This window comes from Hemiscyllium ocellatum, chromosome 13, assembly GCF_020745735.1.
Source record: "Hemiscyllium ocellatum isolate sHemOce1 chromosome 13, sHemOce1.pat.X.cur, whole genome shotgun sequence".
Taxonomy (NCBI): Eukaryota; Metazoa; Chordata; class Chondrichthyes; order Orectolobiformes; family Hemiscylliidae; genus Hemiscyllium; species Hemiscyllium ocellatum.
Window position 1 is genome coordinate 85946935 of NC_083413.1, and position 12968 is coordinate 85959902.

Genomic DNA, 12968 nt, shown 5'->3' on the forward strand with positions numbered 1-12968 from the left:
CCACTTATCCTCCACTCCCAGCACCTCACCACACCCCATGGCCCCTTCCCATGCAATTGTAGAAGGTGCAACACCTGCCCATTTACCTGTTTTCTCCTCATTATCCAAAGCCCCAGATACACCTGCACTTCACTCAATCTGGTCTGCTGTATTTGCTGCTCACAGTGTGATGTCATCTTCACAGTGGATCCGAAATTCAAATTTGATAATTGATTTGTTCTGTCCGTAAAAATGACCCATCAGTTGCCTGTCACTTCAACACACCAGTGTGATTCATGGCCAATATCTCTGTATCAGGCTTGCTGCGATGTTTCAGCAAGTTTTGGTGCAAGCTGAAAGAACAGAATCTCATTTACGTGATGGGGAACCTGCAGATTTCAGGAACCAATGTTCAATAACTTTCAATCTTGAACACCACCTTCCATGTCTTTTACCCACCCCCAGACATTACATTGGCTGCTTTCAGCACAGCCAACCCATTTTCACTGACTTAAGGTCACCATTATCAGCTTTCTCTCTCTGTCTCTCTCTCTGTCTCTCTCTCACACTCTCTATATCTGTCTCCAACCCTCTCCCTCTTCCTCCTCCCCCCCCCCGCTAACTGTACCTGTGTCCCACTCTCTTACTAATGCGTGCGGGCGCGCACACACACAGAACCCTCCACCCAACCGCAGTCTTTAGAGTATACACCACCATTTCCAAACTATTACCAGTTCTGAAAGAAGGGTCACTGGACCTAAAACTTTAACTCTGCTTTCTCTGCCAGACCTGCTGAGTTTCTGCAGCAACTTGTCTTTTTGTTGGTCTGGCTGAATAGAGTACTGTAAATTTTAGAGGAAAGGTAGTTGGATTAGTCATAATACATCTAGCTTCATTATACCTATTTTAAAAGAGGACACTTTTATTAGTTTAGATTCATCGAATGACCGCTGTACATTTCTGTCTGGAGAAATTTGCAAAAAAGATGAGGAGCTGAGACAAATGGAAAAGGAGCACAGTAGCTGCAAAATGGACATTAGAAAGGTATGCAATGAATATTAGACACTGCGGTCTGTTCCTTTTTCTGGAGTAACATTAATTGCTCATTTTAAAAATTTTGTTGGTTAAAGTGAATCACTTGCCTTTGTGCTATCAGTCCCCAGTTTCTATTTATTACCTTGCTAATAACCATTGCAGAAACTGGCATTCATCATAGATCATAGAATCCCTACAGTGTGGAAACAGGCTCTTCAACTCAACGAGTCCACAGCAATCCTCCGAAGAGTAACCCACCCAGAACCATTCCCCTACCCTATTATCCTATATTTATCCCTGACCCACACATCCCTGAACACTATAGGCAATCTGGCATTGTCACTTCACCCAACCTGCACATCTTTGAATTGTGGGAGGAAACCAGAGCACCCTGAGGAAACCCAGGTAGACACAGGGAAAATATGCAAACTCAACACAGACAGTCACCTGAGGCTTGAATTGAGCCCAGACCTCTGGTGCTGTGAGGCAGCAGTACTAACCACTGAGCCACTGTGCCATCCAAAAGCACCTTGGTCCTTTCATTGTTAACATTTCACTGTTACGTCTGCCCTCAACTCTCAGAAACCTCCCTTCTGTTGATGGCATGCACACTGTGATGTCCAATGACACTCAATTTAGGTTCCACCAGGCCACTCGGCTCCAGACATCATTGCAGCCTTGATTTCAAGGTGGACAAAAAAGCTGAATTCCAGAGGTGAGGTGAGACTGACAGCATTTGACACTAATACTGCATTCAACCAGAAGTGGCGCCAAGGAACCTTAGCAAAACTGGAATCAGTGGGTATCAGGGAACAAACTCTCAGTTTGTTCAAGTCATTACCTGGCGCATAGGAAGATGGTTGTGATTGTTGGAGGTCAGTCATTTCAGTTCCAGGTCATCTCTGCAGGAGTTCCTCAAGATAATGTCCTACTCCCAACCTGCTCCGTCAATGATGTTACCTTCTTCATATGGTTTGCTGGTGTTTGTACAATGTTCAGCACCGTTCGCAGATTCTCATACTGAAGCGGTCCATGTTCAGACGCAACAAGATCTGGACAATACCCAAGTGTGGGCTGACAGAAGGCATGTCGTATTCGTGGCCACGCACATGCCAGACAGTGACCATCTTCAAAATTCAATCGTGTTACCATCACTGAATTCCCCCACTATCAACTGCCTTGGGGTTACCGTTGACCAAAACCTCAACTGGGTTCACCAATGGCTACAAGGGCAGGTCAGAGGTGAGAGAATGACACAACAAGTATCTCCCCTCCTGACTCCCCAAAGCCTATCCACCATCTACAAGGCAAAAGTTAGGAGTGTGAAGGTGTACTCCCGACTTGTCTGGATTGATGCAGCTCCAACAATACTCAAGAAGCTTGACACCATCCAAGACAAAGCTGCCTGCTTGATTGGTTCCACATCCATAAGCATCCATTCCTTCCACCACAGATGCACAGGAGCAGCAGTGTGTATCACCAACAAGATGCACTGCAGAAATTCATCAAAGATCTTTTGGACAGCGCCTTCCAAACCCATAACTAAGGGCAGTAGATACGTGGAAACACCACCACCTGCAAGTTCTACTGCAAACCACTGACTTGGAAATATATTCTTTCACTGTCACTAGTTCAGACTCCTGTAATTCCCTCCGTAGGGGCACTTTGGATCTACTTACAGCATGTAGACTGCAGTGACTCAAGAAGGCAGCTCACCACTATCTTTTCAAAAGCATCTAGGGAGGGGAAATAAACGCTGGCCAGCTAGCGATATCCCACGAGTGTGTTGAGGAAGTTACTTAGTCTGAGGCTTCAAGTTGTTTCAAGAAGCTTAATTTTTTGTGAATTCATGGAGAGGCTGCCACAGTCTTCACTGTCTCATAGCACTCTCCCATGCTGAACAGTCAGCCTATATTTGTACAATGATACAAACAACCTTACTTCAGTGCGGTATGTAAGCAATGTTGACTAAAATAATTCAAGATAAAGATAAGCACAGTGCAGCTACTCCCTTTTTTTTGATGTTGCTCAACGACAGACAAACTAACAAGCTCAAGATACACTCCCTGTATTTCATCAAACTATAATTACACAACCTAAATATTTATCTCCAGCAATATTTTTCCACCACAGCCGAGAGCCAGGTCACCTGATACCTTGGTCAAGTATCCCATCGTGTAGCAGTTCTTACTACTTCCACAATTCCCTCCTTGGTGATCTTCCAGATCAACACCTAAGTTTAGGATCCTTCTCGAAAAGGGTGCATATTCATATGTGCTTGTTTATTGTAAGGGCCATCATGTACGGTCCGATAGATTATCACCAGTTTTGGAGTAGAAAATGGGGAAAAAACTGTGTACAACAACAGCCTTTAGGTCTCTATATGATACAACTTATCAAGAGTATGATAGTAAAGGTGACAAGCCCAATGACTAATGAAGATCCCTACTTAGCCAGCCAGGTGAGGTCTGAACACCACTTTGATTCAAAAAGGGGAGCTTAATCTCAGCTTTCACACGAATGTGAGTCACCAAATCAAAGACAATTTTCGAATTATCTGGTATATAAATACAGCATTCCTGCCCAATGCCATATCACAAATGCCGCCCTCTTTTTGGATAATAGAAAATCCAAGGCCAAATGGTTCTGAAGAGCCACTGTTTTAACAGTGACCAGCTCAGCATTGATCTCAATCAGGGCCTCAGCAGTATCATTGGCAACAGTTTCCAATACTGTTTTTAGTTTGCTCAATTCTTCGGAATGCAGATTCAAAAAGAAGGAGAAGACATCCCTACCCAGGTGAGGAACCTCAGGGATGAAGGTAACCCATTCGAAACTCTGATGCGAATTACTGCATATCCCATGTAACATGACCCTTTCCAATCTGAGGGAAACCAAGGATAGGCTTTAAAATTGCAAATAAAATAGGTACCATCGTGTAAGGTTAGTTTGGAATCTCTGTCCCTCCACAATTTGGGACCTGGGTCTTTCTACAAGAAGCCTGATATCTTATTAAGTACACAAGACCAATTAAATGAAAAGTGACCTTGGCTTCTCAAATTTTGGATAGGTTCAATCCAGGGGATAATAAAAGGACATTGACTAGATGCCATATAAGTGTCTGTAGAGATATTCCCATTTCGTGTGAAGCAAATTATATCATTAACAGTGTTCTTAACAACTACAAGGGAAGGGGGCATATGGGATCTGTTATGGATGGGTTGGTACTCATCTCTGAATCGGGCTAGATTATACCCTGCTGACTTCCACTTCTGTATGTCCTCAGAGTTATCATGTCGCCTGAAGTATTTCGGCATGTTAGGCAACTTCAGACCAGTTAAAGAATACTGACCACAAGGGGATAACTCTTTCCCCCCACCCCCACCCCCCCCAACCCCCACCGTGAATGGGCCGGCATGTGGACACATCCCCAACAATTTCTTTTCCTGCCATACAGACACTTTGATAGGCCAAATACAAAAAAGTATTGTGGTGCCTCAATTGTCTTAGTTGCTTTATTCCCGTAACTGAGAGGAAGCCGCTTTTCTGAGCCATACTCTAAGGCACCTGAAGCTTCTCTAAAAGCTGAAGTGAGACTTCAGGCAGCAGTGCAAGGGGTTTCTGCCCAGGTACTACACATAGAAAATTCCACTCTGCCTCCCTGACCCCTCTATTGACAAACTCAATGTGTCATTATAAGAATTGTCGGTGATCTTGATATGGGGTCAATTCAAATCACATTTCTGTCTGATACATGCCTGCGACCTGCCACCACATCCCACTTTGCTAGAAAATCCTTTTAGTTTCCATATCCTCCCCTGCGGGTCATGATCTCCTGTCACGTCCCTGAGAAGCGCTACAAGGGAATCCTGGAAAATCTGCCAGACAGCGGAGGCTTAACTTACAAGAACTAACATTGCAAAGTCTCTGATACTCTTTTTAACCCCTTCACTGCAATAGATGTTTAACTCTCCTCAGACCCTGAACCATTCCCTGCATATTCTGACTAAAAACAGCATTAGAACACAATACACATTTTATTATGTCATCATTACATAAATGATGGGTACTTTTGGCATGCCCAGCACAAGGCCATGCGTCTATAGTTTCAAATGTTTACAAGTGAGACGGTCCAGGAATTGCATCCACAGGGTTCTCCTCATTCACTTTCATTGTTGCCGAGTTGGTAGGGTTATGTATTTTACAGTTGGTCACATGTGCCCACTCCTTATCTCCTTTCAATTTAACTGTAGTTCAGGTTGTCAGTAATGTTGGTATAGTCCCTTTGACCTAGGAGAGAGAGCCTTTGCTTAAGAGACTTAACATGCACTTAATTGCCAAGTCTAAAAGGGTGTGTGTTTGACCCATGGGGTTTTGGCATGACCTGTATTACCTTTGAGTGATTGGTCCGAGCTGCTTCGCTCAGGGCTTGGGCATATTGTAGGGTTTTCTCATCGACCCACATCAGAGCTATTTCTGATGTAAACAGAGAGTGTCAGGTGCTGGTCATCATGGGTCTTCCCGTAAGAGTTTTGAATGGGGTTAGACTAGTGGTTCTATTAACCTGGTTTTGGATGGTGTACAGGGTGATAAGCAAGGCTTCAGGCAACTTTAGTCCAGTTTCCTGGAAAATCTTTGCAAGGGTATTTTTTAGCATCATTTAGTTCATTCTACTATGCCCAAGGACTGGGGAAAGGTAACGACTTGAGGCTGTTTTTGTTAGAGTAAAGAAGATTGAGAGGTGACGCAGCTGAGACATACAAGATAATCAGAGGGTTACCATGGATGGACAGTGAAAACCTTTTTCCTTGGATGGTGATGACTAGCACGAGGGGACATAGCTTTAAATTGAGGGGTGATAAATATAGGACAGATGTCAGAGGTAGTTTCTTTACTCGATGTCGTAGGGGCATGGAACATTCTGCCTGCAACAGTTGTAGACTTGTTGACCTTTAAGGGCATTTAAATGGGCATTGGATAGACATATGGACGAGAAAGGAATAGTGTAGATTAGATGACCTTCAGATTGGTTTCAAAGGGCGGCACAAAATCGAGGGCTGAAGGGACTGTACTGGGCTGTTATGTCCTATGTTCTAATTTCTTGCCACTCCTTAATTTTACTTGAGCCAAAACAGCCTCCATCGGGCCATCGGCCCTGGGACCATCCATAAAGATCGCTACAAAAAGGAATGACTTATCTGAATCTTGTGTTTCACGGAGCACCGTATCTGCCATTGAACGATGGGGTCTCCTACCTATTGCCATGATCTTATCACCTTACACCATCTTTGTTTTGTTCACTTTTCTGTCTTTGGACCATCTTCTGGGTGTCTCATAGCCACGTTCCTGGAGAGGTACTGATTGCTGGCTCGATTTTACATTTCCACAATCTAAAAGAGATGTCACCCACCAAGAAAGGAAAAGAGAAAAAAAACTGTTACCCACATAATCAACAATAAGTGCTCACTAGTGTTTCTCTTCCATCCACAAGGTCTCAAAATCTCGAGCCTATTTCAGGTGCATAACTATCACTTCTTAGTCTCTCTCACTGCCCTAGTAAGTTTAGTGTTCTTCATGATTTTACCTCCATCTTTCAGTAGTCTTGGCTTAGCTGGAGTCACCGACCAGACTACATTTCCCCAGCATGGGGGGAGTACAAGGCCCGGTCCCCCTTCCAGCTCGGAATGTCCTGCACACTATTTCCTCCTTTACCTTTTTCGGATCCCATATTAATTGGGATCCTGCCAACTATGCCAGATTCTGTCAAGAAAATTACTTAGTCTGAGACTTCAAGTCTTGTTTCAAGAAGCTTAATTTTTCGTGAATTCAGAGAGAGGCTGCCAAGCCTTCACTGTCTCACAGCATTCTCCCGTGCTGAACAGTCAGCCTATATTTATACAATGATACAAACAATTTTGCTTACGTACCGCACGCAAGTAATGTTGAATACAATAATGCAAGATAAAGAAAAGCACAGTGCAGCTACTCCTTGTTTTTTTTTATGTTGCTCAAGGACAGACAAACTAATGAGCTCAAGATACCCTCACTATATTATATCAAACTAGAGCTACACAACCTCTGTTTATTTCCAGCTGTAATTTTCCACTACAACTGAGAGCCAGGTCATCTGTTACCTTGGTCAGGTATCCCATCTTGCAGCAATATGCCAAGTTCTTACTACTACCACAGAGTGAATAAAAAAAAATCACTTAATCCTTGTACAGCTTAATGCAAGTCACAATGCATTTTGGGGTCAAGTTATTAGTTCGTTAATTCATGTGAATTTGTAATGACTTGAGATCCTAATTCACAGTTGCCCTTCTCTGAAACACCATCCATTAATTTTATTCCTTTTGCTTCTGAATACTGCAACAGTTTGCTTTGGCATGCATAGAACCAATTGGACCTTGATGGGCTAAATGGATCTCTTCTAATTCTACATTTAACAGACTTTGGTATAGAACATCGAACAGTCACGTACAGCACAGCACAGGCCCTTTGGCCTTCGATGTTGTGCTGACCTTTTATCCTAATCGAAGATCAAACTAATCTACATACCCTTCATTTTACTATCGTCCATGTGCCTATCCAAGTTGATTAAATGTCCCTAATGTATCTAACTCTACTACCACTCTCTATGTAAAGAACCTACCTCTGACATCTCCCCTAAACCTTCCTCCAGTCACCTTGCAATTAAGACTCCTCGTGATAGCCATTTCTGCCCTGGGAAGACGTCTCTGGCTATCCACTCTGTCTATGCCTCTCATCATTCTGTCCACCTCTATTAAGTCACCTGTTATCCTTCTTCGTTCCATGAGAAAAGCCCTAGCTCCCTCAACCTTTCTTCATAAGACATGCCCTCCAGTCCAGACAGCATCCTGATAATCTCTGCACCCTCTCTAAAGCTTCTACATACTTCCTATAATGAGGTGACCAGAACTGGACACAATATTCCAAGTGTGGTCTAACTAGAGTTTTATAGAGCTGCAGCATAACTTTGCGGCTCTTTAACTCAATTCCCCTGCTAATGAAAGCCAACACACCACACACCTCCTTCACAACTGTGATGATGCTGCTCCTTTAACAATGTTCTGTTGTCCTTGGTTTTTATTTGAGAGGTTGTAAAAGACACAGACTCCAAAAAAAAGCAGTCTCTTAAGTTGAAGGGTTTTAGGACCAGTTCGACCAGGACCAGTCAGGCAAAAGGCTTTCAAGTTTTAAAAAAGAACCTATGCAATGAAAGGGGAGTGGCCAGTTCTCCAAGCTCCAATTTTTCTCTGGTTTGGTTTGGTTTGGTTTGAGCACAGTAGTCTTCTATAGCAGCTGGACCCAAAGAATCGGGTCCATGCTGGTAATCTCTGTCTGACTTCTCTCCTGTGTTTGATTTTACCTTTGGTGCAAAGGGGTGTTTATGGGCAATGTTGTGAGTATTTGGAGCATTAAGTTCAGATGATCTTTTGGACTTTCGGTTAGGTTAAGTTATTCTATATTTTGCTCTTTTGTTTGTGCTTCATTCGGTAGTCTTGTAAATAAATTCTGTTTTGATTAAAACTAAGTGATTTGACCAGCTGCATCCTCACTGAAATATCTGCTTAAAACACCTAGTGTCTGGGCCACTTGCTTGAAATATTTTGAGGGGATCTGGCTGGTCCATAACATAGCCCTATCAACTTTGGGTGGAAACTTTAAGGGATCTATGGACCCCGAGATCCCTCTGTTTAGCTACACTGCCAAGAATCCTGCCTTTAATTCTGTAACCTGCATTCAAATTCGACCTTCCAAAGTGAATCATTTCACACTTTTCTAGGTTGAACTCCATCTGCCACTTCTCAGCCCATTTCTACATCCTGTCAATGTCCCATTGCAACCTACAACAGCCCTCAACACTATTCACAACTCCACCAACCTTTCTGTCATCAGCAAACTTACTAATCCACTCTTCCATTTCCTCATCCAAGTCGTTTTTTAAAAATCTCAAAGAGCAGAGGTCCCAGAGCAGATGTCTGAGGAACACCACTGGTGAATAATTTCCATTAATATCGCCCTTTGTCTTCTATGGGCCACCCAATTCTGTATCCAAACAGCCACATTTCCCTATATCCCGCGCCTCCTCACTTTCTGAATGAGCCTACCATCGAGAACTGTATCAAATGTCTTGCTTATATCCAGACACAACATCCATTGCTCTACCTTCGTCAATGTGTTTTGTCACATCCTCAAAGAATTAAAAGCCATGCTGATTATCTCTAGTTAAACCATGCTTTTCCAAGTAATCAAAAATCCTGTGTCAGAATCCTCTCCAATAATTTGCCCACCACTGTAGTAAGGATCTCAGGAATAGAGAATTCGACGTTTCGAGCATAAGCCCTTCATCAGGAATGAGAGAGAGAGAGCCAAGCAGGCTAAGATAAAAGGTAGGAAGGAGGGACTAGGGGGAGGGGCGATGGAGGTGGGATAGGTGGAAGGAGGTCAAGGTGAGGGTGATAGGCCGGAGTGGGGTGGGGGCGGAGAGGTCAGGAAGAGGATTGCAGGTTAGGAGGGCGGTGCTGAGTTGAGGGAACCGACTGAGACAAGGTGGGGGGAGGGGAAATTAGGAAGCTGGAGAAATCTGAATTTATACCTTGTGGTTGGAGGGTTCCCAGGCGGAAGATGAGGTGCTCCTCCTCCAGCCGTCGTGTAGTTGTGTTCTGCCGGTGGAGGAGTCCAAGGACCTGCATGTCCTCGGTGGAGTGGGAGGGGGAGTTAAAGTGTTGAGCCACGGGGTGATTGGGTTGGTTGGTTCGGGCGGCCCAGAGGTGTTCTCTGAAGCGTTCCGCAAGTAAGCGGCCTGTCTCACCAATATAGAGGAGGCCACATCGGGTGCAGCGGATGCAATAGATGCCACACACATCATCTATTGCATCCGCTGCACCCGATGTGGCCTCCTCTATATTGGTGAGACAGGCCGCTTACTTGCGGAACGCTTCAGAGAACACCTCTGGGCCGCCCGAACCAACCAACCCAATCACCCCGTGGCTCAACACTTTAACTCCCCCTCCCACTCCACCGAGGACATGCAGGTCCTTGGACTCCTCCACCGGCAGAACACAACTACACGACGGCTGGAGGAGGAGCGCCTCATCTTCCGCCTGGGAACCCTCCAACCACAAGGTATAAATTCAGATTTCTCCAGCTTCCTAATTTCCCCTCCCCCCACCTTGTCTCAGTCGGTTCCCTCAACTCAGCACCGCCCTCCTAACCTGCAATCCTCTTCCTGACCTCTCCGCCCCCACCCCACTCCGGCCTATCACCCTCACCTTGACCTCCTTCCACCTATCCCACCTCCATCGCCCCTCCCCCTAGTCCCTCCTCCCTACCTTTTATCTTAGCCTGCTTGGCTCTCTCTCTCTCATTCCTGATGAAGGGCTTATGCTCGAAACGTCGAATTCTCTATTCCTGAGATGCTGCCTGGCCTGCTGTGCTTTGACCAGCAACACATTTGCAGCTGTGATCTCCAGCATCTGCAGACCTCATTTTTTACACCACTGTAGTAAGACTGACTGGTCTGTTATTCCCAGTGTTATTCCTATTCCCTTTCTTGAACAAGAGAATAACATTTGCCACCCTCCAATCATCTGGTGCTACTCCAGCGGACAATGAGGACACAAAAATCATTGCCAAAGGTGCAGTAATCTTGCCTTGTTTCCTGTATATCCTGTCTGGCCCAGGGGATTTATCTATCCTTGTGCTTTTCAAAATTTTCAGCACATCTTCCTTCTTAACACCAATCTGTTTGAGCATATCAGCCTGTTTTACACTATGTCTAGGTGCCTCTCAGTAGTGAATACTGAAGCAAAGTATTCATTAGGGACCTCCACTACCTCCTCCAACTCCAGGCACAAATTCTCTCCACTATCCCTGATCAGCCCTATCCCGACTCCTGGCAATCTTGTTGTACCCCATATAAGTGTAGAATGCCTTAGGTTTTTCCTTCATCCTACCCACTAAAGCTTTTTCATGCCTCTTTCCAGCTCTCCTCAATCCATTTTTCAGTTGCTTCCTGGCTACCTTGTAACCCTCTAGAGTGCTGTCTGATCCTTGCCTCCTCAATCTTAAATAAGCTTCCTACTTCCTCTTGACTCGATGTTCCACATCCCTTGTCACCCAAGATTCCTTCACCCTACCATCCCTTCCTTGCCTCCGTGGGACAAGCCTATCAGCACTATCAGCAAGTGCATCCTAAATAGCCTCAACATTTCTGTCATGTATTTCCTTGAGAGCATCTGTTCCTAATTTAGGCGCTCCAGTTTCTGCCTAATAGCATTGTAATTTCTCCCTTCCCCAATTAAATACTTTCCCATACCATCTCTCTCCATGATAGTAGTAAATGTCAGGAAGTTGTGACCACTATCACTGAAATGCTCTCCCACCAAGAAATCTGACACCTGCCCTGGTTCGGTTGCCAAGCACCAAGTTCAATATGGCCTCACCTCTATTTGCCCTATCGACATATTGAGTCAGGAATCCTTCCTGGGCACAGTTGATAAAAACTGTTGCATCCAAACTATTTGAACTAAGGAGGATCCAATCAATATTAAGGAAGTTAAAGTTACCCTTGACAACAACCCTGTTACTTCTTTTAATTCAGTCTTTTCTTTTGGTAACAGCTTAGGGACCAGTTGAATTCTCTTGAGCATCAACGCCACACTGAACTGAAGGAAATGAAACTGGAGATTGCCCAATTGACCACAGAATTGCACCAGCGTGATTTAACAATTGCAACCATGAGTGCAGCCACTTCCAACATGGAACGACAGCTTCGGATTGAATTAGATAAAACTGATAAGAAAGTAAAAGAAGTTAAGGTATTTAAACTAACTCCCAACTTGTTTTGTCCCAGTTGCATGATACTTATAAATTTGTCAAGAGGTTCTGTTGATCGAAGTGAAGGATATCAGTGCCAAAGAGTGGGATATAAAATGGGATAGGTTTATACCCCAGCAACACAATCCTCACAGATATCTGCACTGCTGGAATTCTGGCACTTTATGCACCCTTAGTTTTGATTGTAGTGTCATTAGTTGCTATTCATTCAGTTGCTGAGCCCCTTAGCTCTGATAACCCTTGTCTACCTCTCCTCGTCTAAGACACTTAAATTATGTATTTAATCAGCAACAACATTAACTTACATTATATTTAAATATAAATATATTAAAACTTCGTAAGCTTCACAGGAGCATTATAAAGTAACATACAACACTGAGCCAGCAAAGTTTCATCAAAGGTTAGTTGCAATGATTGTCAGAAAGAAGAAAAAGAGAAGTCCAAGGAGAGAATTTTAGCTTGAGGACTGAGGATGCTATGTTGGTTGAACAATTAAAATCAGGGATACACAAGAGGAGTGCAGATATCTCAGAACATTGCAGGGCTCATCGAAGGTTATAGAGAGATTTTAAAACAAAGATCAAAATATGAAAATCAGAACATTGCTCAGCTGGGAGCTAGTGAAGGTCAGTGAATGCAGGAGTGATGAGGGAAAGGGACTTGGTGTAAATTAAGATGGCAGCAGAGTTTCTGATGACCTCTAGTTTACAGAGGGTAGACTGAGTGTGAACATGAAGTCAGAAGATTATCTCCAGCTTAAATGTGACACTGATCTCAGCAGTTACCAAGGAGAAGGATTAAGTTTTATATCCTGTGTCCCGGTTACTACTTTTGTACGTTTTATTTGGCAGTGCACCTGTACAGCTCCTTGGGATATGATACTTCATTCAAGATACTACATAATTGCAAGTTAATGTTTGTTCTTATTATGAACATTTGAAGTCATAAGAACATCTAAGCCTGCAGTGTATTCTGACTGTTAAGTAAAATTGTCAATTCCCTCCATGACTTCAATCTCACTTGTATGTAGGCAGTACGTTTAGACCTTCTCCTCTTCAGCCTTAAAACGTACAGATGGCTACTCAGGATTT

General features: G+C 43.9%; 1 protein-coding gene across 3 annotated transcripts in view; it reads left to right on the forward strand.

Annotated features, from left to right (window-relative positions):
- Positions 1 to 12968, forward strand: part of cep63 (centrosomal protein 63) — a 120596-nt gene that overhangs the window by 84601 nt on the left and 23027 nt on the right. For all 3 annotated transcript variants that reach the window (XM_060834347.1, XM_060834349.1, XM_060834348.1), the window contains 2 exons: positions 909 to 1023; positions 11661 to 11858. In XM_060834347.1, the coding sequence (XP_060690330.1) occupies positions 909 to 1023; positions 11661 to 11858 (313 nt within the window). The remainder of the gene's footprint in view (positions 1 to 908; positions 1024 to 11660; positions 11859 to 12968) is intronic.